The 22,998-nt window shown below is 56.4% G+C and overlaps 9 protein-coding genes and 1 non-coding gene across 10 annotated transcripts; 4 read left to right on the top strand and 6 right to left on the bottom strand.

Annotated features, from left to right (window-relative positions):
• Window positions 1-410: 410 nt before the first annotated feature.
• Window positions 411-1,512, top strand: P884DRAFT_205879 (CVNH domain-containing protein; the record flags this gene model as incomplete). Its single annotated transcript, XM_069438683.1, has 2 exons — window positions 411-672; window positions 755-1,512. 2 exons carry the CDS (start codon window positions 411-413, stop codon window positions 1,510-1,512), a joined length of 1,020 nt encoding a protein of 339 aa, XP_069295729.1.
• Window positions 1,513-3,094: 1,582 nt separating this feature from the next.
• On the bottom strand, window positions 3,095-5,003 carry P884DRAFT_286573 (uncharacterized protein; the record flags this gene model as incomplete). The annotated part of the gene is made up of 5 exons (XM_069443842.1): window positions 4,843-5,003; window positions 4,723-4,779; window positions 4,436-4,549; window positions 4,128-4,358; window positions 3,095-3,861 (listed from the first exon to the last, which is right to left on the bottom strand). The coding sequence occupies exons 1-5, from the start codon at window positions 4,925-4,927 to the stop codon at window positions 3,095-3,097; spliced, it is 1,254 nt and encodes a 417-aa protein (XP_069295728.1). The 5' UTR covers window positions 4,928-5,003.
• Window positions 5,004-7,022: 2,019 nt separating this feature from the next.
• Window positions 7,023-8,418, bottom strand: P884DRAFT_312600 (uncharacterized protein; the record flags this gene model as incomplete). The annotated part of the gene is made up of 5 exons (XM_069445218.1): window positions 7,023-7,288; window positions 7,387-7,504; window positions 7,676-7,860; window positions 7,961-8,076; window positions 8,406-8,418. The coding sequence occupies 5 exons, from the start codon at window positions 8,416-8,418 to the stop codon at window positions 7,112-7,114; spliced, it is 609 nt and encodes a 202-aa protein (XP_069295727.1). The 3' UTR covers window positions 7,023-7,111.
• Window positions 8,419-9,406: 988 nt separating this feature from the next.
• Window positions 9,407-11,593, top strand: P884DRAFT_262341 (uncharacterized protein). The gene has a single exon (XM_069441650.1). The coding sequence runs from the start codon at window positions 9,881-9,883 to the stop codon at window positions 11,222-11,224; it is 1,344 nt and encodes a 447-aa protein (XP_069295726.1). The 5' UTR covers window positions 9,407-9,880; the 3' UTR covers window positions 11,225-11,593.
• Window positions 11,594-11,664: 71 nt separating this feature from the next.
• On the top strand, window positions 11,665-12,761 carry P884DRAFT_262340 (uncharacterized protein). The gene has a single exon (XM_069441649.1). The coding sequence runs from the start codon at window positions 11,829-11,831 to the stop codon at window positions 12,642-12,644; it is 816 nt and encodes a 271-aa protein (XP_069295725.1). The 5' UTR covers window positions 11,665-11,828; the 3' UTR covers window positions 12,645-12,761.
• A 234-nt stretch (window positions 12,762-12,995) lies between these two features.
• Window positions 12,996-13,079, bottom strand: P884DRAFT_t131. The gene has a single exon. It is a non-coding gene; the product is annotated as a tRNA-Thr (tRNA).
• A 560-nt stretch (window positions 13,080-13,639) lies between these two features.
• Window positions 13,640-14,601, bottom strand: P884DRAFT_312595 (glycoside hydrolase; the record flags this gene model as incomplete). The annotated part of the gene is made up of 4 exons (XM_069445216.1): window positions 13,640-13,860; window positions 13,955-14,101; window positions 14,178-14,456; window positions 14,488-14,601. 4 exons carry the CDS (start codon window positions 14,599-14,601, stop codon window positions 13,789-13,791), a joined length of 612 nt encoding a protein of 203 aa, XP_069295724.1. The 3' UTR covers window positions 13,640-13,788.
• Window positions 14,602-17,293: 2,692 nt separating this feature from the next.
• On the top strand, window positions 17,294-17,869 carry P884DRAFT_312586 (uncharacterized protein). Its single transcript, XM_069445215.1, has one exon. It carries the CDS (start codon window positions 17,386-17,388, stop codon window positions 17,836-17,838), a length of 453 nt encoding a protein of 150 aa, XP_069295723.1. The 5' UTR covers window positions 17,294-17,385; the 3' UTR covers window positions 17,839-17,869.
• Window positions 17,870-19,110: 1,241 nt separating this feature from the next.
• On the bottom strand, window positions 19,111-20,322 carry P884DRAFT_301619 (thiamine diphosphate-binding protein; the record flags this gene model as incomplete). The annotated part of the gene is made up of 2 exons (XM_069444874.1): window positions 19,111-19,869; window positions 19,945-20,322. The coding sequence occupies 2 exons, from the start codon at window positions 20,320-20,322 to the stop codon at window positions 19,111-19,113; spliced, it is 1,137 nt and encodes a 378-aa protein (XP_069295722.1).
• An 890-nt stretch (window positions 20,323-21,212) lies between these two features.
• Window positions 21,213-22,538, bottom strand: P884DRAFT_301618 (sterol 24-C-methyltransferase; the record flags this gene model as incomplete). Its single annotated transcript, XM_069444873.1, has 4 exons — window positions 21,213-21,788; window positions 21,848-22,169; window positions 22,230-22,264; window positions 22,323-22,538. The coding sequence occupies 4 exons, from the start codon at window positions 22,536-22,538 to the stop codon at window positions 21,213-21,215; spliced, it is 1,149 nt and encodes a 382-aa protein (XP_069295721.1).
• Window positions 22,539-22,998: the final 460 nt, after the last annotated feature.

Genomic DNA, 22,998 nt, shown 5'->3' with positions numbered 1-22,998 from the left:
AAGCACAACCAAGCACAAAGGGTCTGCCCAAGGTGGCTTGGATCTGCCAAAGTGGGCCGAGAGTGGGACCCGAGAGGTCGTTGCCCGACCTGAGCTGCGGCGATGCCCAGCGGGATGCGGGGTGCGCAGGGCGCAAGCAGTTTGGGCGCCTACATCCACACGAAGGAAAGGGGGGGGGTTCTGAAGAAGCCCGAGAAGCAGAGCCACGATGGTCTCTCCCAGATGGAGCCCGTTTAGGAGTATATAAAGGGAGGCGGTCCGACGTGGTCATGTCCACTCAGCAGTCCCTTGGTCTCCAACAACGCGAACAAGAACAACCCCCCTTCATCCATCCTCCATCCTTCAAAGGCAACTCGCTCCCAGACGGTGTCACCAATAATAACATCATCATCGTCAACACATCATCCACAATGACTTTCCACAACATCCACAGCGGCAACAACCACCCTCAGGGGTACGGCCAGGGAGAGGCGGCCTCCTACTACGCCAGCGCTCAGCAGCAGCAGCAATACCCTCCGCAGGGGCAGCCCGGCCGCGAGTCTTATAACGCGCCCCAGGAGGACGGCCAGGACGGCGAGCGCGGCTTTCTGGGCGCCGTGGGCGGCGGTATTGCCGGCGCCGTGGGCGGTAACAAGATCGGCGGCAAGCTGACGGGCCACAGCAAGACGAGCAGTACGTGTCACATCACCCAGTCTTCCCCTTTCTTCTTCCTCGGTAATATTGTTGTATGGACACAGGCCTAACTGGTCCCAAGCCGTGATCGGTGCCATTGCCGGTGCCATTGCCGGGCACAAGATCCAAGACGGAGTGTCGGATTGGAAGGAACACCGGGACGAGGAGAAGGAGAAGAAGAAGAAGGAAGAGGAGGAGCGCAAGCGGAGGGAGGAGGAGGAGCGGAGGCGCAAGGAGGAAGAGAAGCACCACCGCCCGCAGCACTACGACGAGCGCCGTAGCGACCGCGGCATCAGCTACGCCGGCGGCTTCAGCGCCTCCTCGCGCGACGTCCGCCTCGACGCCCACGGCGAGTACCTGCTGCACGCCTCCTGCCAGCGCCTCGACGGCTCGTACCAGGCCAGCAGCATCAGCCTGGCCAAGATCATCGAGAACGACCAGGGCAGCTTCCGCTGGGTCTCGAGGCACAACAACAACAACAACAACAACAACAACAGCGGCGCCCAGTCGACCGCCACGGTCCAGCCCGGCGACACCCTCCGCCAGATCGCCGCCCGCTTCGGGACCTCGTTCGAGGAGATTGCGCGCCTCAACAACATCGCCAACCCGGACCTCATCTACCCCGGCCAGGTCCTCCAGATTCCCGGCCGCGGCAGCAACGAGGGCAACAACAACAATAACGCCAGCACCCTTGCCTCCTCGGCGCGCAACCTCCGGCTCTCCGACGGCGGCAGCAGGCTCGACGGCGAGCTGCTCCGCGACGGCCGCTGGGTCGGGAGCTCCATCATCCTGGACGAGAGGATAGGCAACAACAACGGCACGCTGACCTATATCGAGTGAGATCCAAAAAACAAAATGAAAAAAAGAGGAGGGGGTGGGGGGGGGGTTGGTGTACACACGACCACGCACTGTACATTCGTACATGGTACGTGTGCTTGCTAGAGAATCCGACCAACCAACGGACACCGCACTGCCGGCGCTATATGGGCCATCAGGGGGAAAGAGAAGAGGAAGAAGAGAGAGGCCTTGAAACAAGAGATAAAAAAAAAAAAAAAAAGAAGAGAGAGAGGAAGTCTAAGATACCAATGTAATAAGAATGAGGAATCCAATATATAATTCGTTCGCAAATCCTCCAACCTCTCTCGTGTTCTGATTTCCCGACCCCATACGACTCCGACTCCGTAACCTTCTCGCTCACTCAATCCCTCCTCTCGTTTTCCACCACCACGTCGTCCTTTCCCCCTTGTTGAATCCATAGGTACTCTGCCGGGACCGCCTGGTCACCCTCAAGATTCTCCTCTATCCGGCCATTCAAACCTTGCACCACACCTCCTTGAGGTTCCTAGACAACGAGCAACTAAACTCATCTGGAACAAAATAGCCTAAGGGACGACGAGATGTATATTAAGGGTAATAACCCACGGGTAGAGACACTAGGTAAGAGTGTATAGATGGTGTGAAGTGTCAACGAGGGATCTTGCATGCAGTGTAGTGTCGGAAATAGAGAAACGCAAACGCCAAACGATAACCCCAGAGAAGCCCGCCAACCATCCACCCTCACCCGGTTCAAAATGGAAAAAGTGTCTCCCAACACCCCCTCTTACCAGATAAGAAATTGCGCAAGCTCGCCCAATCCCTTCCGTCATTGTGGTGAAAGCCCGTCCAACCGCCACTCCGCTCCGTAATAACCTGCTCCGTTCCGTCTTCGCCAGATTGTGCCAAAACAAGGGGTTTTGGCGCCGTCCCATCCCGTGATTGTTCCCTATATATCAACGCAGCCGAAAGAAAGCCCATGGAGACGTAGGCTGTGAGGTTGGTTCCTGGCCTTGCTGGTTGATCAGTCGTCTTGACAAGCGCCTCGCCTTCAGTCTTGTTGCTTCCTCGCAGCCCAGGCAAAACAAGGGTAGGTGAATGCCAACACGCAGTGGACTACCATCCATGTCCGGGAAACTTAAACGTGTTGTTGTTGTCGCTTGCCATGTCGTGGCGGTCCCCGGGGAAGACGCTCCATGCCCATGTTCCAGGCAGTCAAAGACTGGCTAGGCGCCCAAGACCGACCAACGCCAATGCACTGGAAAACCAAGCCAACCGCGACAATCCCACTGCCCCGTAATGCCCATTCCTCCCTTCCGCAGTTTTCCCAAAATTCCATCTCTTGTGTGCGTAAGCATGAATGATCAAGGCTCAGCCTCCTGCCTACTCCCGCCGTGCCGATCCCAACAAAGTATGCCAGTCCTCTGCCCGAATCAAGGAAACGAAGAAAAAAAACCAACACCATTTCTTGCTTTTAACCACGCCACCCTGTTGATGTCCGTGCAACCTTGCTCAACCCGCGCCATCCTGATAAACGAGACTCCTAGGACTCCATATCCGAAACGCTACCCTGTGTGTTGCCGGTGCAGGTGACAAACCAAATGAAATTTCAGCCCCAGACACTCGCCTGAACACCGCTGAGACCAGGCTTGCTACCCCAGCCGTTGGGGCGGGCACCCCAGCCGGAGAGACCAACATTGGCACCCTCAGTCGCCGGCGCCGACGTGTTGGGGGGGGCGGCGCTGCCCGAAGGACCGCTCTCCTCGTTGCCAGATGCGTTGTAACCCTGGCTAAGCGGGGACGCCAGCGGCGTGGTGGACCGTTTGTTCAGGGCAGGATTCGCCGGGGCGCCAGAAACGGAGGGCCGGGTGCCGATAGGAGCAACCGAGCTCTGGGAAGGCTTGCTGCCCGGAGCGCCCTGGCGGGGCGGAGACCCTCCCGGGGACGAGACGCTGGTGCGGTTCGACTGCTGGGCCGCCGTCGTATCAAACACGCTCTTGCCTCCGGGGTTGGACTGAGGGCTAGAGTTGCTGTTGGCTCGGGCTTGCTCGTTAGTTCCAGCGGACTGCGACCCCTGGCCGCCTTCAGCAGCAACTTGAGCGCCCGCGTCAGGGTGGACGGGGGGGGCGCGTCCGTATTCGTAAGCCAGCGGGGAGTGTCCGCGCAGACCGGCCGGCCCAACCTGGGGTCCAGGGAGACCGGGCCGCGGAGTGCCCGTTTCGTCAACGTAGCCGGCGCCCTCGGGATACGGGCCCTCTCCGTACAAGGCGCTACGCTGCTGAGCGATGAGCTTGCGGCGATCCTCCTCGGACAAGCTACCCGGGCTCATGGTGCGATCCGGCTTATTGCCACCGTACGACATATCGGCGAGAACGGCTATGAAGAGAACTCAACGTTAGCCTAGATTCCTTTGACGTTCTTGTCTCGTAGCCCAGCAACCAGTAATAGATATTTCCGCCAGTGACTGTCCATCTTTACAATTCAGAGAGCACAGGACCATTGGGCGTCGAACCGCACTTGTGGTGCAACATTGGTTGGAAAAAAAAGAAGCGCTTTGACCTCCGGGAAGGGCCGGAAGCAGCTCTATGATTTTTGTTTTCTCTGGTAGGAAGACTGATGCTATACAGAAGAGGGCGGCCTACTTCGGTTGTATTGCTGCTCTTGATGGTAATTCCGCAGGTCGCGCTCCCGCTGGGCGGCCGCCATTCTCCTCTTGGCCTGAATCATCTGTTCCGCCTCGTTCGAGCCGCGCGAGGGCTGGTGCCGCTGAGAGGCGTAGAAGTTCTGCAAGTTCGCGCCCGGGTGCGGGCCGCGGGCGTCACCAAAATCGGCCATGGAATGGGGACGGGAACCGGGTGCGGCAGGCGGGCGTCCTTCTAGCGTTAAAGGGTCAAAAGGTCAGTCGGTCGGGCTCGTCGATGGCGGCCCGGCCAGTCCCGGGCATACTTACCAAAAGCTGGGTACATTCTGATAGGGCCAGGATAGGGTAGGGACTCACGACGGGCCCCGGGACCTCCAAACATCTTTCCGCTTTTTACGAGATTGTCGATGGCCCGGTCGACCTCTGAATATCAGTCCGTCAGTCAGCGCGCCGTGCTTCCTCTCTAATAAAATGACACAGCATTCTCGGCGCCTGCCTGCCACTGGCCGATTCCATCTTTGCGTGTCGTGACGGCTGCGTCGGCCAGGGCGGCAGCGACTGACTATGGATCAAAAGCGCAGTGTGCAATCACATACCCTCGAGTTGGTAGGCGAAGGCGGTCGGCTCTTCGCGAGGGACGGCGGAGCTAGCACCTGTTTGCCGGAACCATGTCAGCCTGGACTAGGTTACCCGACGCGTCTAATGGGGGGACAAACCCGAACGAGCAGGCGGCGGGGTCTGGTGGTCCCAGCCGGACTGGCCCGAGGAGGGCCATTGCGAGGGCTCGTAGTATCCCGACATGATGACGAGTATCTGTCTTGAGGCGTGCAGACCGGAAAGCCGCAACGATTATTGATAGCGCTGTGTGTTGGATAGGTGTGGAGGATTCCGGCTCGACAGCTGGCTCTGCAGCCGATGATGTTAGCACACGCAAGATGCAATGCACGCAGTGGGCGGTGCGCTGAAGCGACGCGGAAGCGGCATGTGTCGGCCACAATCGCTCGCTGGTTCTGCGGCGCGGTCCGAGATCACCGAGCTTTGGGAAAGGGGGGGGAGGGAGCTGAGGTGCGCGAAAGTTGATGAGAGTTTGGCCGGCCGCAAGTGGCGCACCAGCAAAGCAGGGGGGGAGAGAAAAAAAATAATAATTCGGGGCTTCCCAGTGCTCCCCAACGTGCGTGGTTTTCAAGTCGCACTTACCGCAAGTCAGGACTGCCCTTTTGCTTAACAAATGGACCCAGACAGATCTAGGCGGAACAGATTGACAAGAGGACCCCAAAAGGAAGGGAAAAGGGGAAAAGCAGGAACTTCGGCACGCAGCTCAATGCGCGGGCGGTTTTTTTTTAGTCGCGAGCCAGGAGTGGAGGGTTGGCAGAAGGAAAGGACCGGGGAGATGGAGGTTCTTAGGCCCGGCCGCAAAGGACGGGGACGTGGGTCGATCTGCCTGACGTGGAGGTCGCTCTTGCGAAAAAAGGGTGCGATCCCCTTTTCGGCACGTCGAAGGCGCACGGGAACGGCAACAACACGGAGCAGGGTCCAGAGGCGGGTTCAGCACGCCAATACGGATACTCCTAGCAAGATTGCTGCGAGGAAGGAGGGATATGGATATGGACAGTTCAACCCGATTTTTTCGAACCAGTTTGTAGCTCTTGCCATCATCCTAAGTAGCGCACTACATGCAGTCATTGGCGGTTTTCTAAAGAGTTTCGAAAATCTGGCACCTTCCAGCAAGCATACGGCGCCCAACCCACAGGCCCAACCCATCCTCAACCGTAACAGGCCACAATTCTTCCAAGGTCGCAGGTCGTTTCTTCCAACAGCCAATCCCAGAACGTGCCCAGAAGGGATACCGATTTATGGGACGGCTAAGCACACTGTCGATTCTGCGGCGACAACGCCGGCAAGTCGGGAGCTTCCGGTGTAAAAGCAACGTGGGCCGCATCGGCACGCAGCGACGAGAACACTATCGGCGGCCTGCGGGATTCAATGAGACCTTTTCGACGGGCGTGTGATGGTGGAAGAAACAGCTGGCCAAAGCTCCAATGGAGCCGTTTCTTGGCCACGGAAGTTCAGGTCTGGTGCGATGGGGATCTGCAACCCTCGCCTGTGGAAATCGGCAAAGAATGGCGACGAAGCAAAGGTGACGCACAGGAGCGCACTCTCAGCATCCACCTTTGAGGGGCCGAGCTTGCATGATCACCTGCAGTGTTTGAGGAGGCCCGAGACCTCGACGCCGATGGACCGGTGCGGATAAGGCGGGTGTGAAGTACTGTACATACATATTTTTTACATTATGTAAGGGGGGGCACATCAGGTTGTTTGAGGTCCCGCATCCAGTCGGAACTCGGCGGTACTGTAAAGCACAGGCCGATAGCAGGAGGTTTGTTGGGAAAGCGTTAGCGAGTGGAAAGGCGGAAATCGTTACACAGTAATCGGGGTCTTTCCTTGATGACGGGAGCGTCTTGGACGTTTCATTACATCATCCGCCACCTGGTGGCTTTCCTCTGCTTTCCATTTCGTGGTTAGGCTTCAAGGCGGAGTATCCGTCCACACCATTCTAATCTGTACATACATACATAGGTACATACATCGTTGAAGCCGTCACAATCGAAGCACCAGCTCGGATAGCCCCCCCACTGTTCGACAACGATGGTTCCGCAGCTGTCCAGGGTAAGGAGTGTACGGAGTAACTATGTACCGGAAAGCCAGGGGATTGTTGCAAGGGTAGTGTACGTTACGCTTACACTACATTCCGCGTCACTACTCTGTATGTAATTCGTACATACATGAACGTCAGGTGTGTCTGGTTCAATTTGGCACTCCACTACGGAGTGTACTGTCGTCGATAATATCTATTTGCAAGATTCAAATGAAACGGTATTTTAAAGCGTTCGGTTTATATATGTAGGAATGCCAGCTTGTTCTTCCACAGAAGTCGCTGTGACCTTACATAAGCATAACGAAGTACTTGTTGATCCTGTTGTCACCTCACTCCTCCCAGGCTGGTCTGTCAGCCAGTCTTGTTCGTAAATTCTTTACACGGTGTGGAGAGATGGGCAGCAAAAGTTCGGGATACTTGGACCGTTCGCATGCATATTGCAAGTTGAAGTGGGAGCTCAGGCAAGATCGACCCGTTATTAGGGCCTCGATATCAGCCTCCTGGACCTGCAATCATCGTCATAGACCAACGATATCTTACGGAAACTGCTGCCAAACCGGTTACTGTTTTTGTTGGCTTGTCGAAAGCTTCCTGGGCTAGGAACACGTGGGCGTGCTGCCGGGGATGACCATTCAGCCTTGGTTTGGTGTTTCTGCTGTTGTTTCATCTTCTTCTGCATCAACGCGATCGTGCCACCGAGTAAGGACAACCTCTGACCAGGCCTTAGTAAGACGGCAAAGAGCAGCATTCCGTATCGATCTAGGATTCGACTTCGTTTTGCCTTCCCGAAGCCTAGCAAGGCACCTACCCCACAGTGATCGAGCCTTCGAATTGAAGTGAGGGTAAAGTACAGCGACAGGCCTATTCGGATATCAAGAATGCCTAGCACACACATGTACCGAGTTATCAGACACCGGCGGTGTCGTCGACCTTGTTCCTCGTTGGAACGGGCCAGGAACTGGTCGGGCAAACTGAGGATCGGGCCTTCCATCAGAACCCGGAAGACCTCGCAGTGGGGCCGCTCGAACCGTTCCGTTCCCTTGCCGCCTTTGGCTCTGGGGTTAGACCAGGGTTTCGTCTGATGTTCTCAGCAAACATGCAGCAGTCTTCTAGTGAGCGGACGTGGGTACCATGTATCTCTTGGGTAGTTGTGTCTGGAGGTAAGATTTGTTGCTTACTACCCGTTTCTTTGTAACAATGACATACACTACAAGTGGCTCAGTGCTGACACCGACGGCATCTTTCAACGAATAGGAACATAACTTCTCCGAGAGCAAGGGGGTGGGGAGGGGGGCTGACTTTGGCCATATCCCATCCAAACCCCCGGACCGGAACCTCCCAACAACGAGCCAGGGCCCAGCTCGGATAGTGACAACGAACCATAGTTCTTGAGCCAAGCCGCAGCTCCCCGGAACCGAACATGACATCCACATAACGTCGAGCCGGCTCCCCAACACTGTGTCAAAAAACATACACTAATTACTTGAGTATAGGATATCTGATCTTTATTGCATAAATTTAATTTTTTCAACCGCAAGGCCCGGCACAGCCATGTGTTGTTGGTCTCAGTCTTGTCCTTTCACGATACCTCCTGTGCCCAACTCGCCCCACCAATCGCCCAACTCACTAAGGCCATGTGAGCCGTAGCCAGCTCCTCTATTGTTCAATACTAAGGGCGCGATTACGGCCATAAATCTTGGGAAGCTGCATACTACTCAAGTATGTCTGGTTCAAAGTGGAATTCGTGTAGTCCGCGTCTCTCTCGACCATAACGCTTAACAGATTCCGACGCACAAAACTGGAGTCAGACATCGCTCAATGTGTGCACTATGCAAGCAGAGTAAATCATGATGTCAGGAATGGGAGAGTTTGTCGGGCAGTGGGAGCATGGGGAAAGAGGCGTCTCGCTTGTGGTTCAGAGCAACTGCAACTTAATCCGTAAGGACGCTTGGGTGAGCGGCTTCAGGAGACAGTTCTTTCAAGGGTGTCGCAAGACGAAGCGCCCAATTTGGGAAAGAATGAGATGTGGTGAAGAGAACGGTTGCTGAGTGGCTGAGTTGCTCTTGCGTAATATGCGTGGGAACGCGGGGTCTCGTGTCCCAGGAGCCAGTAGGCTGGTGGCTGGCGCAAAGGGTTATTGGTTTTTGCAATCCGTACTCCGTAGTGTCTGTAATCCACCGAGTTAGCAAGTACCTGCCTAATGTTTCTTGGAGTGTGGTGCAGCCCAGTTGTCGGATTGGCTCCAGGGACGCGGACCGCATACCTGAGGCAATAAGCAAGCAATGCCTACTTTGCAAGGGCCGCAGCCGAGGTTGGTTCTTGCGGTAAAGCACGGTACGGGAGGCAGCACAATACACTACTCGAGACTACCAAGCAAAGCCGTCCTGGAGCGATCGTCTTGAGACATTGATGCGATGGTGAAAAACCACGTGCAAGCTGCAACCTGCGGGGCCGTCCGGTTCCGGCCCCGCAGCGCCCCCGTGCTCCGGGTGGGCCCTCGGCGCCCGTTCTCGACTTGGCTCCAACCCCGCAGCGCGCTAACGTGAAGGAGTAATTGCAGAGCAGACTTTTTCGTACTTCTAATTCCAACCCCACGTTGTGGTCGACCTTATCACTTCTCGCTGGACTACTCCAAATTTTGTCTCTCACGGTCCTAGTGTACAGTAAGTCGCTGGCCTGTGAATCAATTTTTTTCTGTTTTTTTTTTCCCCTTCCCTTGCGTGCTCACTTCCCTCCGAATTGCCAATCCGCAGTTCCTGCTCGTCTGCCTGGTTCGATTTTGTCGGCATTCGCCACATTCACGACCACGCGCGAAGCAGCCTGCGGCTCTGCGCAACAATTTTCTAATACATATCTACCTATGTACTCCTTGAGATCGGCGCTTCTCGAATTGGCCACCTCCTCGGCGCACGGCTTGATGTGCCGAGTCCTACAGCAGTAACCGATCGGCAAGCGACTTGGAGTCTTTGCGCTTGCTCAAAAGGGGTCGTAAGAAAGACTCACAGGCGGTGTTTCTCACACTTGGCTTTCGTGTGAACCACGAGCCGTACTCCCGTCTTGGAAAGTGTGCCTGCGATCGTGACCCGATCCAGGCTTTGATGCCCGGCGAGACCGGACTTCTTCAAACCCTCCGCGACCATATTCTCGCCACGCTAGGTCTTCTCGGGCAAACCGCCCACGCCCAGGGGTATCAGTCTCTCGACACCAACGCCGACATCATGGTCGCCGAAACGTCCTCCCCGGCCAATGAGGCCGCCTTTACCAAACCGGGCACGGAGGATGACAACTACGGCACCACCACGTGCGTCTCGTCGTCCTCCCCAGACGCTGAAGCCGCCGCGGTCGCCGCGGGTCTCTCGGAGCTCGAGTCGCGCAACGTGCACTGGTACTCGTACCTCCTGACGATCGACTTCTGGCTCATCATCGCGCTCGGCCAGATCCTGTCGCTCTGCATCACGGCGACCAACACCTTTACCAGCTTCCTGGCCGGCGTCCACACCAACATCCCGGCCTTCCAGACCCTCTTCAACTATGCCCTCCTGACCCTGATCTGGCTGCCAATCACGCTGCGCCAGCACGGCCCCCGCAAGTGGGCCTCGATCGTGCTGCGCGACGGCTGGAAGTACTTCATCCTGTCCTTCCTCGACGTCGAGGGCAACTACTTCACCGTGCTGGCCTACAAGTACACCAACATCCTGTCGGCCCAGCTCATCAACTTCTGGTCCATCGTCTGCGTCGTCACCCTGTCCTTCTTCCTGCTCCGCGTCCGCTACCGCTGGCTCCAGATCGCCGGCATCCTCATTTGCTGCGGCGGCATGGGCCTCCTGCTCGCCAGCGACCACATCACCGGCTCCAACGGCGGGCCGGCCAGCGACATGCTCAAGGGTGATCTGTTCGCCCTGCTCGGCGCCTCCCTGTACGGCATCAGCAATGTCTTCGAGGAGTGGTTCGTCAGCAAGCGGCCCGTCTACGAGGTCCTCTCGTTCCTCGGCATCTTTGGCGCCTGCATCAACGGCGTCCAGGCCGCCATCTTTGACCGCTCCTCCTTCGACGGCGCCACCTGGAACGGCAAGGTCGCCGGCTGGCTGGTCGGCTACACGCTCTGCCTCTGCCTCTTCTACTCGATCGCCCCGCTGATCCTGCGCATGGGCAGCGCCGCCGTCTTCGACGTCAACCTGCTGACGGCCAACTTCTGGAGCGTCATCATCGGCACGCGGGTCTTTGGCTACGTCGTGCACTGGATGTACCCGATCGCCTTCGTCCTCATCATCTGCGGGCTGGTCATCTACTTCCTGGCCGGCAGCATTCTGGGCGACTCCAAGAAGCCCTGGCTCGGCGACAACCAGAAGGACGGCGTTGCCGGCATCGGGACGGCCAAGCTGAAGGCGCTGAACGCGGCCCGAAGGAAGGGGCTCGCCGGCCGGGCGGATGGCCAGGCATAAGGAGGTTCCTTGTTCGGATGATTGCGAAATGTGGCAGCAGGATGTTGGAAGGAAGAGAGGGGGAGGGTGTGAAGAGGTAGGAGCTGACAGGTCATGGATGATTGGAAACTATTGTTGTTCTGAAGGTTGGTTGGGGACCGGAGGGTGGAAAGTCCTGGGTTCTTCACCAGGGACTGAGCCTTTTTTGTTCCGTTTCTTGGATATTGTCTCTAGGATCCATTACCCTCCCTTTTTTATCGTCATCCGAGGCGATGTAGTTGCCCGAAACTGCAGGGTTAGGGTACAAAGCCAATTCCATGCATCCTGATCCTGCAACTTGCCAGATGTATGCCTCTTCCGAATTGGTTCTCTGCCCCCACAATACATCCCGTCTCTACCTGAGATGCAAGTCGTGCCCTCCTACGTGAACCAACAGTCCGTTTTTAATCCCTTTTTTTTTCATTGTGACTCACCAACACCACTGACACTTACTCAACTTATAATATAGTTAACCTGCACTGCCCCGCCACCGTGGAAAGACCCAACTTCCACATACCAGCAGTAGCCTCTTTTCTTTCAAACAGCATCACCTACCCAGTATAACGCAACACCACACCATCCAAAAATGACTTCCCCAACCCTCTACTTCGCCTTCGGCAGCAACCTGTGGAAGCAGCAAATGTCTCTCCGCTGCCCCTCCTCCACTTACGTCGGCATAGGCCACCTACGCGGCTACGAGTGGTTCATCAACGCCCGCGGCTACGCCAACATCGCCCCGAGCGCCAAGGACGGCGGCCCGGGCAGCCAGGAGGCCGGCCAAGAGCTCGACGGCGAGGTTTGGGGTCTGGTCTACGAGCTCACCCGCGACGACGAAGCCCGGCTCGACGCCAACGAGGGCGTCCCGTACGCCTACGAGAAGCAGACCATCCCCGTGGAGTTTTGGCCCGCGAGCCCGTCATCGTCGACATCACCGCCACGGGGCGTCGCAGCAGCAGCAGCAGCAGAAGCAGGAGCAGGAGCGGGGAAGGCGACCCCCATGCTCGTCTACGTCGACACCCGGCGCAACCGCGGCGGGTACCCGCCGCGCGACGAGTACGTGCACCGCATGAACGCGGGCATCCGTGACGCCCTGGACGAGGGGGTCCCCGCGGCGTACGTGCGGCGCGTGCTGAGGAGGTACATCCCTCCTGCCGAGGGGGAAGAGGAGGCGGAGGAGAAGGCCGGCGGCAAGGAGGGCGAAGAGAAGACGGCGGAGCGGGCAACGGGCTTCGCTGACAGTGCGGATGCCAGCCGGGCTCGGGCTGCCGCCCCTACACCGGTTGGGTCGGGAGTGGTGTCTCCTGATGAGGGGGAGGAGCGCAATGTGGGGAGCAAGGAGGATGTGGAGGAGATGCGGGAGCGGGCAAGCGAGGTCTGTTATGCGAAGTACCTGGGAATCTAACTCTTACTACGGGGATTGTGGGCGCTTTCAGGGGAAATAAACAGGCGTATGTAGACGTTGATTTTGCCTCTTGAATTTTGCTTGCATGTTCGGAGAATAATTAATTAATAATATGCCTTGAGCCTGACAAGCGGAGACGCGCCTTCGTATTGTGGTTGCTGTAAAAATGATGTCAAGATAATATCGCCTGCATTTTGTCGCCAATCTTCCTCACCACGGAATGGTGCTCCCCCGGGCATTCGACATAGAGAACAGAGTACGGCAGTGATGGAGGTATAATAATATATGGAAGGAAAGAGGAAAAAAAATTCAATAGAAATCGAAGTCAAACTCGGCTCTGGAAAAAAAGGATGCCCACTATCAGAATCGAACTGATGACCTTGTCATTGACCTAGCATTTACTAGTGACACGCTCTACCACTGAGCCAAGCGGGCTGACGAGCTCTGGATGCTCATAGCTTCGTAGTAACCGGTTTATCAACCAACAGTAACCAACCAGGACCAGTTGACGACTTTGAAAGCGAAGCTTTAGTTGACCGAGTCTCGTATACGAATACGTAATTAACTACCATATTCATTAAAAAGCGAACGGAGCTTCGCACTTCGGCGTAAAGGGCAAATAGTCTGGACTTAACTCACTAACAATTGAATGCTACACTCCTATTTGTTCGTGGTTCTCTTTCCTTACACATATCTTGCAGTTGCAGGTATATCCGCTCCAGGTGGCTGGAACTATAGTAAGTGCTCAAGTTGTTAACGGATGATAGTTGATAGGTGTCGTCGTCTTGCAAATTATGATTCTTGCTACAGATTGCTATCATCTCTACTATTAAGATACTTGCGAAATTCGTAGCTGTAGACATATGGAAGACAAGTTATGTTGCCCAGCTTCTATAGCCTGTAGTGAACCTAAGTGAGTCAAGCGGACGCCAAAGTTAGGGTAGTTTAAACAATTAATTCTCGAAGCATTTATCAAAGAGCGAGACCATCAAAATCACCAAGTTCAACGTTCCATTCGCTATGAAGTGCTGGAAACTACCTTGCTCTCTTAACCCAACCCCAAACACACTGACCATACGAAAGTTGGAATGAACAACACCCACAACTTTCTTAATTATTGTCCAACCCCCCATGTCTCTTCCTCTTACTCGAAGCCAGACCAGACATCACCGCCGGGGGGAGTGTAGCTCGTAAGGCCACCGTTGTAGATGTCGACCTATTCATTGTTTACCCGAATTAGCAGGAGGGTTTCACCAACGAGGGAATACCTGGCCAGAATAGATTTCATTGTTGCAATGGATGTGCCTTACCGTGATGCCGGGGTCATCCTGGGGGGCGTAGACGGGGATGCTGTAGAGGTGGTCGGACGGAGGGGTGGCGCTGCCGCTGCCGGAGACGACGAGCTGGGCGCACTCGGCGTAGAACTGCGGCGTGATGGCCTGGTGCAGGGCCAGGAGCTCGTGGGCGGATGAGGTAGTTGCCGGGGGCGAGGTTGGCGGGGATCTTGCTGCTCCACTGGAGCGTCCTCATGACGATGGCGGTGCCCCAGTTCTCCGAGTCGAGCTTGTCGCCCACCAGGCCGTACTGGTCGATCTTGAACCACCCCTTGCCGTCGCCCGTACACGACGGCCCGAAGTCGCCGGGGCACTTGTACATCCAGACCATGACGGGCCCCTGCGCGTGCGTCCACTGCTTCCACACGGCCGTGATGTTCTGGCCGGCCGCGATGGGCGCGCTGAGGGCGGCGCTGGTCCCGCCGTTGCACCGCATCTTGGGGTCGGTCACGTTCAGGGTCGGGTCGTAGTTGGGCCACTGGAACTGGATCGTCTCGGGGCTGTTGGACGGGTTGAAGGTCATAGCCGGGGTATTCGGTGCCGTCAATGACGTAGCTGGTGACGGCGCCGTGCCCGGCAACGAGCAGCGCAAGAGCGAGAGCGGCAACGGCCCGGAACCGCATCTTGTTTCTTTGGAGCTAGTGTTCTACGTGGTCGTGTACGGAGTAGTGCGGAGTGAGATGGGCCTTCGCGATAACCGGAGAGCTGCGAGCGAGAGCGAGCGGTTGGGAACAACGACGCAAGCACAAGGAGGGAAGCGGGCTCGGTAATGACTTATACTCTCCTGACACTCTGGAACTCAGAGGCAAAGCAACCCGGCTCCCGGACAAGATTGGAAGGTTTCCAAGCTTGAGGTGTGAACCATCGGGTCTCTCGGTTCTCCCTTGGGCGCCGCTTGGCAGGGGCTTGTTGCGGGGTGTAATCCACAGACGAGCGAATAATCTCGCTCTCAGAAGTTCTGATGCCATTTCCAATTGCCTCCAACCTGCAATAGGCATGCGGACGGAGACATCGGCGGCTTACGGACCGACGGAGGCCTGTGATCGATTTGGCACGTGGAGTGTCGAACAGTCAAGAACAGCATAGAATAGTCCACAATGGGGTGAGAAGATGCTGTTCCCAGGCCAAAGCAGGCGAAAAGCGTGAGGGATAGACGGCCCCAAATTCCAACACACTGCTCCCAACACCACTGCTAGTAGTGGCCGTTAGGATCTTGTTTCCCCATAACATAGTGTCACCGGCATCTAACTCTTGCCGAGGCCGGATGGAGAAGCACGGCAGGAGCAAGTCCGGGGTAGAAGCCGGAGATCGTTGGTTTGGTATGCGCGGCGTTCAAGTGTGCCAGGACATGGTGACAGACATAGGGGGTTGGCCGCAGGACGAAGGGGGTTGATATAATGCGCACCAATAACAAGGCGCAGGTTATTCACGATAAACAGTGAGTAAATTGCAGAGACGACACAAGTCTGCAGCTGAATGGGGACTTGGTCCTGCGCTTGCTGCCTCCCACACCCGGCAGACCGAATGGTGGGCATCTGCCGTGATGCCGTGACACCTCGTTGTAGTGTAGCTTCGTTTTTTGGCGAGGCCGAGTGCTGCGATGGCGAGGGTTCCCGTTTCCCCAGCGCGTCGCATGGGGCTCGTGTGGGCTCTTAGCAAGAAGACGTTGGAGAGGGGCCCCAGGGGTTTGCCGATGTTGCTGACTCGAGCTCCATCAATTGCGGCACGCGGTTCCGGATTCCGAGCCAGGTATGGCAAGACGAGATGTACTCTGTAGATTTGAGGTCGTCGATCGGGCCTATTTTAGTGCTATTTTAGTGAACTGTGAACGCCGTTACACTAGTGTATGTGCTTCGATGGGAGTCTGAACGTTGAACTATCCTGCAGATATCGAGGAAAGTGGATAATAGTTATTTGATGCACGAGGGAAGGAAGTCCAATGGGCAAAAGTAGGCGGGCACGGTGCCAAGTGTTAAGAGCCTTGCTTCCAAGGACAACCGCATGCCACCATTCTAGAGATCTCTTCCTGTCAGGTGCAATCTAGCCTGCTTTGCGTCTAAAGTCTCTAGGTTCGTCTCAGCAGCCGTGTGCAGTCACAGCGGACCGCTCCACATGGGGATGACGAAAGTTGGTTAAGCCACCCGCAGCCGTCAAGAGCTTGGCGCAGCTTGTGGGGGTCACACGCTCTTCAGCTCACCACCACTCTCCCCGGTTTAGCGACGACCAGTAACACTACATTCACCCCCGGTATCAGGCAGTCTATCTGCCCGTATAGCACTAACTACTAGGTAGACTTGTAGAATTGGAGCTTGGAGCTTGGATCGAACTTGGAGACTGCACCAGCTTTTAACTTTTTCTCCGGAATATCTAAGTGGAACCTCTTGAGCGCTGAGTGGATGGGCCATGGCGTGTTTATGGGCTGGAAGCAGTCATCTTGTCCTTGTTGCTTGTCTTAACCGAGCCGATCGGAACCAAGACGGCGCTGACAATAACAAGCCCACGGACTCAAGGACGTCCTAAAGAAACCATACGAAGTACAATATCGGCGAGGCTCTAGTTTCAGGAGCTTCCTACCCAAGACAGCAGCACGTGGTTCACGGTCAATGACTCTATGTAGAATATATGGAGTCAGAGAAGGAAGTCACCACCAAAGCTTATCAGAATATTTGCTTGGACCCTCTGTTTGCACAATGCTAACTCCCAACTGGTACCATAACACGATCCAACACCACTCAACACGACAGGCTCGGTAGTTCAAATGTGCGATCCTCGTCCATATCGTACGATCTGTGCTAGTGAATGGCTCAGGGAGTAGGGAAGGGCCATCAGCCCTCGTATGTCCTTGCGGTTGTGTTACGGGTGGACAATGGTCTTCGGCAGCACTACACTTGAATCGTGCCATTGACCGAAAGAAAAAAAGGGAATGGAAATGCCATACCAACTCCAAGGCTTGTTAACGGAATGCAAAGCGTAGTGGGCAGCGGTGAGGGCACCGTCCTTCATAGGTACGCGTTTGAGACCCGCATTCCATTCATCCCATCTGCGACTGCCCGTCTTGCGCTGTTAAGTATCCAGGTTCCAGTTTCCAAAGCACTCTGGAAGACGGGTAGTTGCACACTGCCGAATTCTACTGGTTCTTAAGCCCAGAGGCATAAAAAAATCTTTGTACGTGTCATCGTCGACCGTTACAATCTGGGTTTTGCAAGTAAGTGTTACCATATCTCGGCGACTCTTGTGTTCTCAAGGTGTGGGCGATACCGGCCCTTTGTTTTGGCGAGGAATCGGATGCTGCTCGATCAACCGGTCACAACAATCGTTTCAATACATTGCAACTGCAACAGCAACATCTTGGTTCGCAGCTGACACTCTCTCAGCAGGCGCAGCTACTCCGCGTAGTCTGGCCCAGAATGTCATCGTCTCCCACCGACCCGAGGGGCCGGCCGATGGCAGAGCCTCCCGCCGTTTTTCCTCCCGAGAATAAACCGGAGACATTAGGTCAGGATCACCAGTACGCCGAAACCCTGCAAAATCCCTTCCCGGAGGTTATCCTGTCTCCGGCGGCGAGCACAGCTGGTGGCACCGCACCAACATCGCCAGTCGCAGTCAACAGTGTCGACAACGCCAACGACGCGTCAATGGAGAATGAGACACGCTCTTCCCTCCATCATCAAGGCACAATCAGCAGCAAGGAGGACCCCGTCATGCGCGAGGATGTGTGGGTCGAGCCAAAGGAGGAGCCGTGGTACAAGGCCATCTCGCCGAGTAGGTGGGCCACCATCGTCATCTGTACCGTCGGCATCATCGGCGTTGTGCTGGCAATACTCGGCGCCATGGACAAGCTCTCTAGTGGAAGGTACTGAAAGACGCCAACGACCCCAAATCCAACTCCTTGACGCCGGATGAGAACATCCGCTAACCAGACCCAGTTCCTCTGACGCATCCCCCCTGGCCGGGGATGGTACATCGATGACAAGCACGACTCCTGCAACCCCGACGGCCTCTGCCGATCCAGATCCCACCGTAAACCCTTTCTCTTTCCTGTTCCCCCCACCCCCCTCCCAAAATCCAAATTTTTGGAGAGTGAGAAACCAACAGTCTCCTGGACTAACCCATCCCGGACGGATCCTTCCCAGCATCCCCTGAGCAACGAGATCGACTGCGCGGACAACTCCACCTTCCTGACCCCCGTCAACTGGGTCGGCACGACGGTCAACGCCTACACGAGCGCCTTCGCACAGGCCGCCTCGGCCGCAGGCTGCTGCGCCGCCTGCCAGGCGCATCGCGGCGGCGGCTGCGCCGGCTGGCTGTACGCGCCCGGCTCCGACTTCACGCCGTGCACCAAGATCATCGTCAGCCGGGAGCAGGACGACCGCGGCGGCGTGGACGACGGGTCCTGCCCGCTCGGCCGGGCGCCCATGACCTTCTTCAACCAGGACTTTGGGTCGGACGGGAGCACTCGGAGCACGGCCGGAATGGGACCGTGCTCGTTGGAAGGGAAGCTTCAGCAATGAGTTCTCTCCCCTCTTCTTCTGTTTTCTCTCTTGCTTTGCCATTTTGTTGCTGGGATTCGCCAGAGAAGCGAAGAGAGGAAAAAAAAAGGGGCATTGTATTTGTCAGGTGCTGCCTCAGGGCGTGAACAAGGGCAATGGCATTTCCGGAAAGAATAGCACCATCTCACCATGGTAACAGTGGCTGGACGACTTAGGACGGCGTGTGCTTCAGCCGGGGAGCCGGTTCCGCGAGGAGTGTTCCGGGGGAGACCTAGAAACTTCTGCTAGTGGATCTGAGAGACTCGGAATCAACATCTTCGCTACATAGCACCACTGTCACAGCTCAATGTTCCCAGATGTCAGCCGCCGTTACTTGTTATCGCTGTTCGAATGTGAAAGGCAAGCCTCCGAACGAAACGCGTAGAAGTACATGGAAATCCCAACAACATGTCTATTAGACCATTACCAACCTCCTTCCATATCCCGCTAAAGACAATTGTGGCAGGCGCAAAAGAGAAAAAGATGTGGTGGGGTCATAAGGTTGACTTCCCCTGCACCGTTCGGCCTCTTCGCTTGCTGTGCCAGTTCCATCATTGGCTGAAATCATTCCCGTCTCTCGCCAGTTCGAAGACACGCCCCCGCTCAGAGACGGAGCAACTTGGCGGCGTACTCCTCAATGAGCGTTTCGGTGGGGAAGCTCATCTCCTCGAGCTTCTGGGCGTACGGGGTCGGGACGTCGGCACCCGTGACCCGCTGGGCGGGGGCGTCAAGGTAGTCAAAGGCGTACTCCATGGTGAGAGCGAGGATCTCGGCGCCGACGCCGAAGGCGGGGAAGCCGGACTCGACGGACATCAGGCGGTGCGTCTTCTTGACTGACTTGACGATGCTCTCGACGTCGAGGGGCTTGATGCTGCGCAGGTTGATGACCTCAACCTCGACACCGTACTTCTTCTTGAGGTTCTCAGCGGCCACGAGCGACTGGCCAACGCAGCGCGAGAGCGATACAATGGTCAGGTCCTTGCCGACGCGTTCAATCTTGGCCTTGCCAAAGGGAAGCACGAAGTCGTCCTTCTGCGCGGCCTCCGACATGGGGAACGCCTGGCCGTACAGAAGCTCGTTCTCGAGCACGACAACCGGGTTGGGGTCGCGAATGGCGGCCTTAAGCAGACCCTTGGCGTCCTCGGCCGACCAGGGTGAGACGACCTTGAGGCCGGGAATGCTGCCGTACCAGGCCGAGTAGTCTTGCGAGTGCTGGGCGGCGACACCGGCAGCAAAGCCGTTGGGACCGCGGAAGGTGATGTTGCAGGGCTGGATACCGCCGGACATGTAGAGGGTCTTGGCGGCGGAGTTGACAACGTGGTCGATGGCCTGCATGGCGAAGTTGAAGGTCATGAACTCGCACTAAAATGCGTCTGCGTCAGCGCCTGCTGCGTCCCTCGCCGCACTCTGGCCCGGGTTGCCGCGCGCTCTACTTACCACAGGCTGCAGCCCGCTAAGCGCGGCACCGACTGCCAAACCACAGAAGCCGGCCTCGGTGATGGGTGTGTCGATGACACGCTTCTCACCGAAGCGATCTAGCAGACCCTTGGTGACCTTGTATGCGCCATTGTACTGGGCAACCTCCTCGCCCAAGATAAACACCTTGGGGTTGCTCTCGAGCTCCTCGGCGAGCGCCTCGTTCAGGGCCTCGCGAACTGTGTACTCCTTGACGCCGGAGGCTTCGGCATATGTCCGTTTTTGTAAGCTGGGCACAGCGGCGGCTCTGGAAAGGAAGAAGGTGGGAGCGGCAGGGCGGATGGCGGAGGCGCGCGCGGTCGCGGCGAGCCTGGCCGCTGGTCGGAGATAGCGCGACATGGCTCGAGGTTTTGTTGGTGAGGGAAAGGAGAAGCAAGGAAACAGAACCGGAGTCTGGATGGGCGACCGTTCCGACGAAAAAAAAAATTATATGCTTAATTGAAATGCGCTGCCTTCTCGCAATCCCAATTGAAAGCGAACCAAGGCCCGGTAAGAACGGAACAAGGGGTAATGCAGAATGCAGGATGGTTGACAATTGCTTAGAGGGAATTTTTCTTGCATCAATCAAGAAGCTTGGGACAGCATTCGGACAGTTTTGACGTTGAACCCCAACGGATCAATCCCCGCTAGTGCGAGAGTGGATTAGTCTGCTGGACCCTGCACGCTCTTCCAGACCCGCAGATAACTCGTCCGGGAGCGTGTCCGAGTTTGACAGTTTGAGCGCCCCCACCACACCCTGAAGCAGTGGGTACTCAACGCCAGATGTCAAGACCGCGATATTGGGGCAGTTGAGCTTGCCAGGTAACAATTCTATGCTACAAGTACTTTGTGCAGCAAAATTCTCGCCCTTCTTTGCAGGTTGAGAAGAGCCACGCGGACGTTCGTCGGAGAAGCTGATTTTGCATCGGGCGGCTCGTACAACATCAGCATCCGCGACGCGCATATTCCATCGCGAACATGAGAATCAAAAGAGGAACGATGACCGTTCCTACCACGGCAGGTCAGCCTGACCGTGAGAAGATTGATTACGGTGTAGTATATGTACTGATGGCAGCGAGGCCGCGGTCGCCCAACCCCAGTCGGCGACGTCCCAAACCCCCGAAGCATTATATTAATTACCGAGTATGCCTTTCCAGAGCCATCCCACTGCAATTGCCCCATCCGCATTACGATGCAGTTCTTTTTCTCATCCCGTCATAGCAAATGCAGAGCAGTCCGGTACAGACCGCTTAGTTGGCAGGCTTGCGGCCAACCATCAGGTACATAGGGGTGAAGAGGTCCTTCTTGGCGCCTGCAACGAGACCGTCGGCACCCTTGGCAAGAGAATCGGCTGTCTTCTTGGTGCCCTTGGGCGCGAGGCCGATGGTCTCGAGGAAACCGGTGAAGACATGCACCACCCGGCGGCCGGCGTGCGTCATGCGGAGCACGGTGAACAGATCCCAGTACGATTGCATGTACTTGGTCTCGCCCGCAATGCCCCAGTACCAGGGGATAGGGTCGGGTCGCTTGGCGAGGTCCTCGTGGTGGAGCAGCTCGAATCCGGCAGCCTTGAAGGCCTCAAGACCCTCGGAAATGGTCACCATGTTGGAGATGCCGTTGCCCTCCTCGATGGCGAGACGGATGTCGCGGTGCTCCAGGTTGTTGTTGTCGTAGTTGTCCGTCATCAACCACTCGTAAACGCCGAAGACACCGCCGGGCTTGAGCACTCGGTAGATCTCGCTGTAGACACCCTCCAGCTTGGGAGCGTGGACCGTAGCCTCAATGGCGTAGACGGCATCGAACGAGTTATCGGGGAACGACATTTGCTGTTCACGGTTAGCGCCGCCCGCGCCCGGTCACAAGCGTCTTCGGGGTGCTGTCGTACCATAAAATCACCCTTGACAAACTTCAGCTGGTTTGAGAGACCCTCCTTAGCCGCATACCGTGTGGCGCGCTCGATTTGGTAGTCGTTGTTGTTGAGACCGGTGATGTGCGCGTCGGTGAACTTGGCAATCTCCCTTGCCGGGCCGCCGACACCGCAACCGACGTCGAGAACCTTCATACCGGCCTGGATGCCGATCTTCATGGCAAGATAGTGTTCATGACGCGCGATAGCTTGGTAGAAAGGCTCGCCAATCGAATACCGGCAGAAGTGGAAGCTTTGGCCCCAACCGTACTCGTACAGATCGGTCGCAAGATTGTAGTAGCTGCGCGCAAATCAGACTCGGTATTCCATCGGCAGGACAAGTACAAATCAGGGAACGTACTGCCGCGTGAGGGTCGCATATTCCCTGGTCCGCGCCTGTTTTTTTTTCTTTTCTTAGCATCCTCTTTTGCAATTGGGGTTGCAATGAGCTCACCTCTCTGTCGGCCTCTGTCTCGGTCTCTGCACGCTTGTTGTCGAAGTGCTTGAAGTACTCCTCGACCGCAATCTTCTTGGCCTCCTTGTCCTTGGCCAGCATAGCAGCAAAACCGCCAGCGGCTTCAGTCGACTTGCCGTGGAGGGCCTTCATGAAAGCGGCATCGCGCTCGTGGTCCTCCTTCTCGAGGATCACTTTTGTTTTTGTGGGAGCCATGATGAAAGTGGTAGTTGCCGACGCGATGATACTCGAGTGTAGGAAAAAAGAGTACCAAGATCGGCAAGAATGCGAGAGCAAGAGAGCGGAGGGGTTGGTGTTGCGTTGGGTGACGTTCACAAAGAGGAAAAAGTTTCCTGACCCCCTATTAAATGTAGGCGGTTCTCGATGGCGCTGGTTAACAAACAGGGATCCCGATAGCCGACGCCAATCCAGCAAATCTCCTGGCTCAATTGGAACGGCGGCTTCAATATCAGGGGAAGGCCCCACAACTTCACATGGAAAAGGGCCAAGGAACCAAAAGTCGGGCCAATGGCCCTTGCTACCAGGGTAACTACATTTTGTGTGCTGTCTGTACGTTATTGCGTACACTTCTGCCGGGCGTGCGGACCATCTGCTCGGTAAACTCATGCGAACAAGAGCTCGCATTCGTTTTACGCGGGACGGTGCACTGGCAAGT

Source organism: Thermothelomyces heterothallicus, assembly GCF_042370625.1.
Source record: "Thermothelomyces heterothallicus CBS 202.75 unplaced genomic scaffold P884_scaffold_20, whole genome shotgun sequence".
Classification (NCBI taxonomy): Eukaryota; Fungi; Ascomycota; class Sordariomycetes; order Sordariales; family Chaetomiaceae; genus Thermothelomyces; species Thermothelomyces heterothallicus.
This window is presented reverse-complemented; position numbering and strand designations above follow the sequence as displayed.

Bases quoted from the DNA above. Each gene is read 5' to 3' on its own strand.
- P884DRAFT_262341 (XM_069441650.1), top strand. From the start codon at position 9,881: ATGCCCGGCGAGACCGGACTTCTTCAAACCCTCCGCGACCATATTCTC.
- P884DRAFT_262340 (XM_069441649.1), top strand. From the start codon at position 11,829: ATGACTTCCCCAACCCTCTACTTCGCCTTCGGCAGCAACCTGTGGAAG.
- P884DRAFT_312586 (XM_069445215.1), top strand. From the start codon at position 17,386: ATGTCATCGTCTCCCACCGACCCGAGGGGCCGGCCGATGGCAGAGCCT.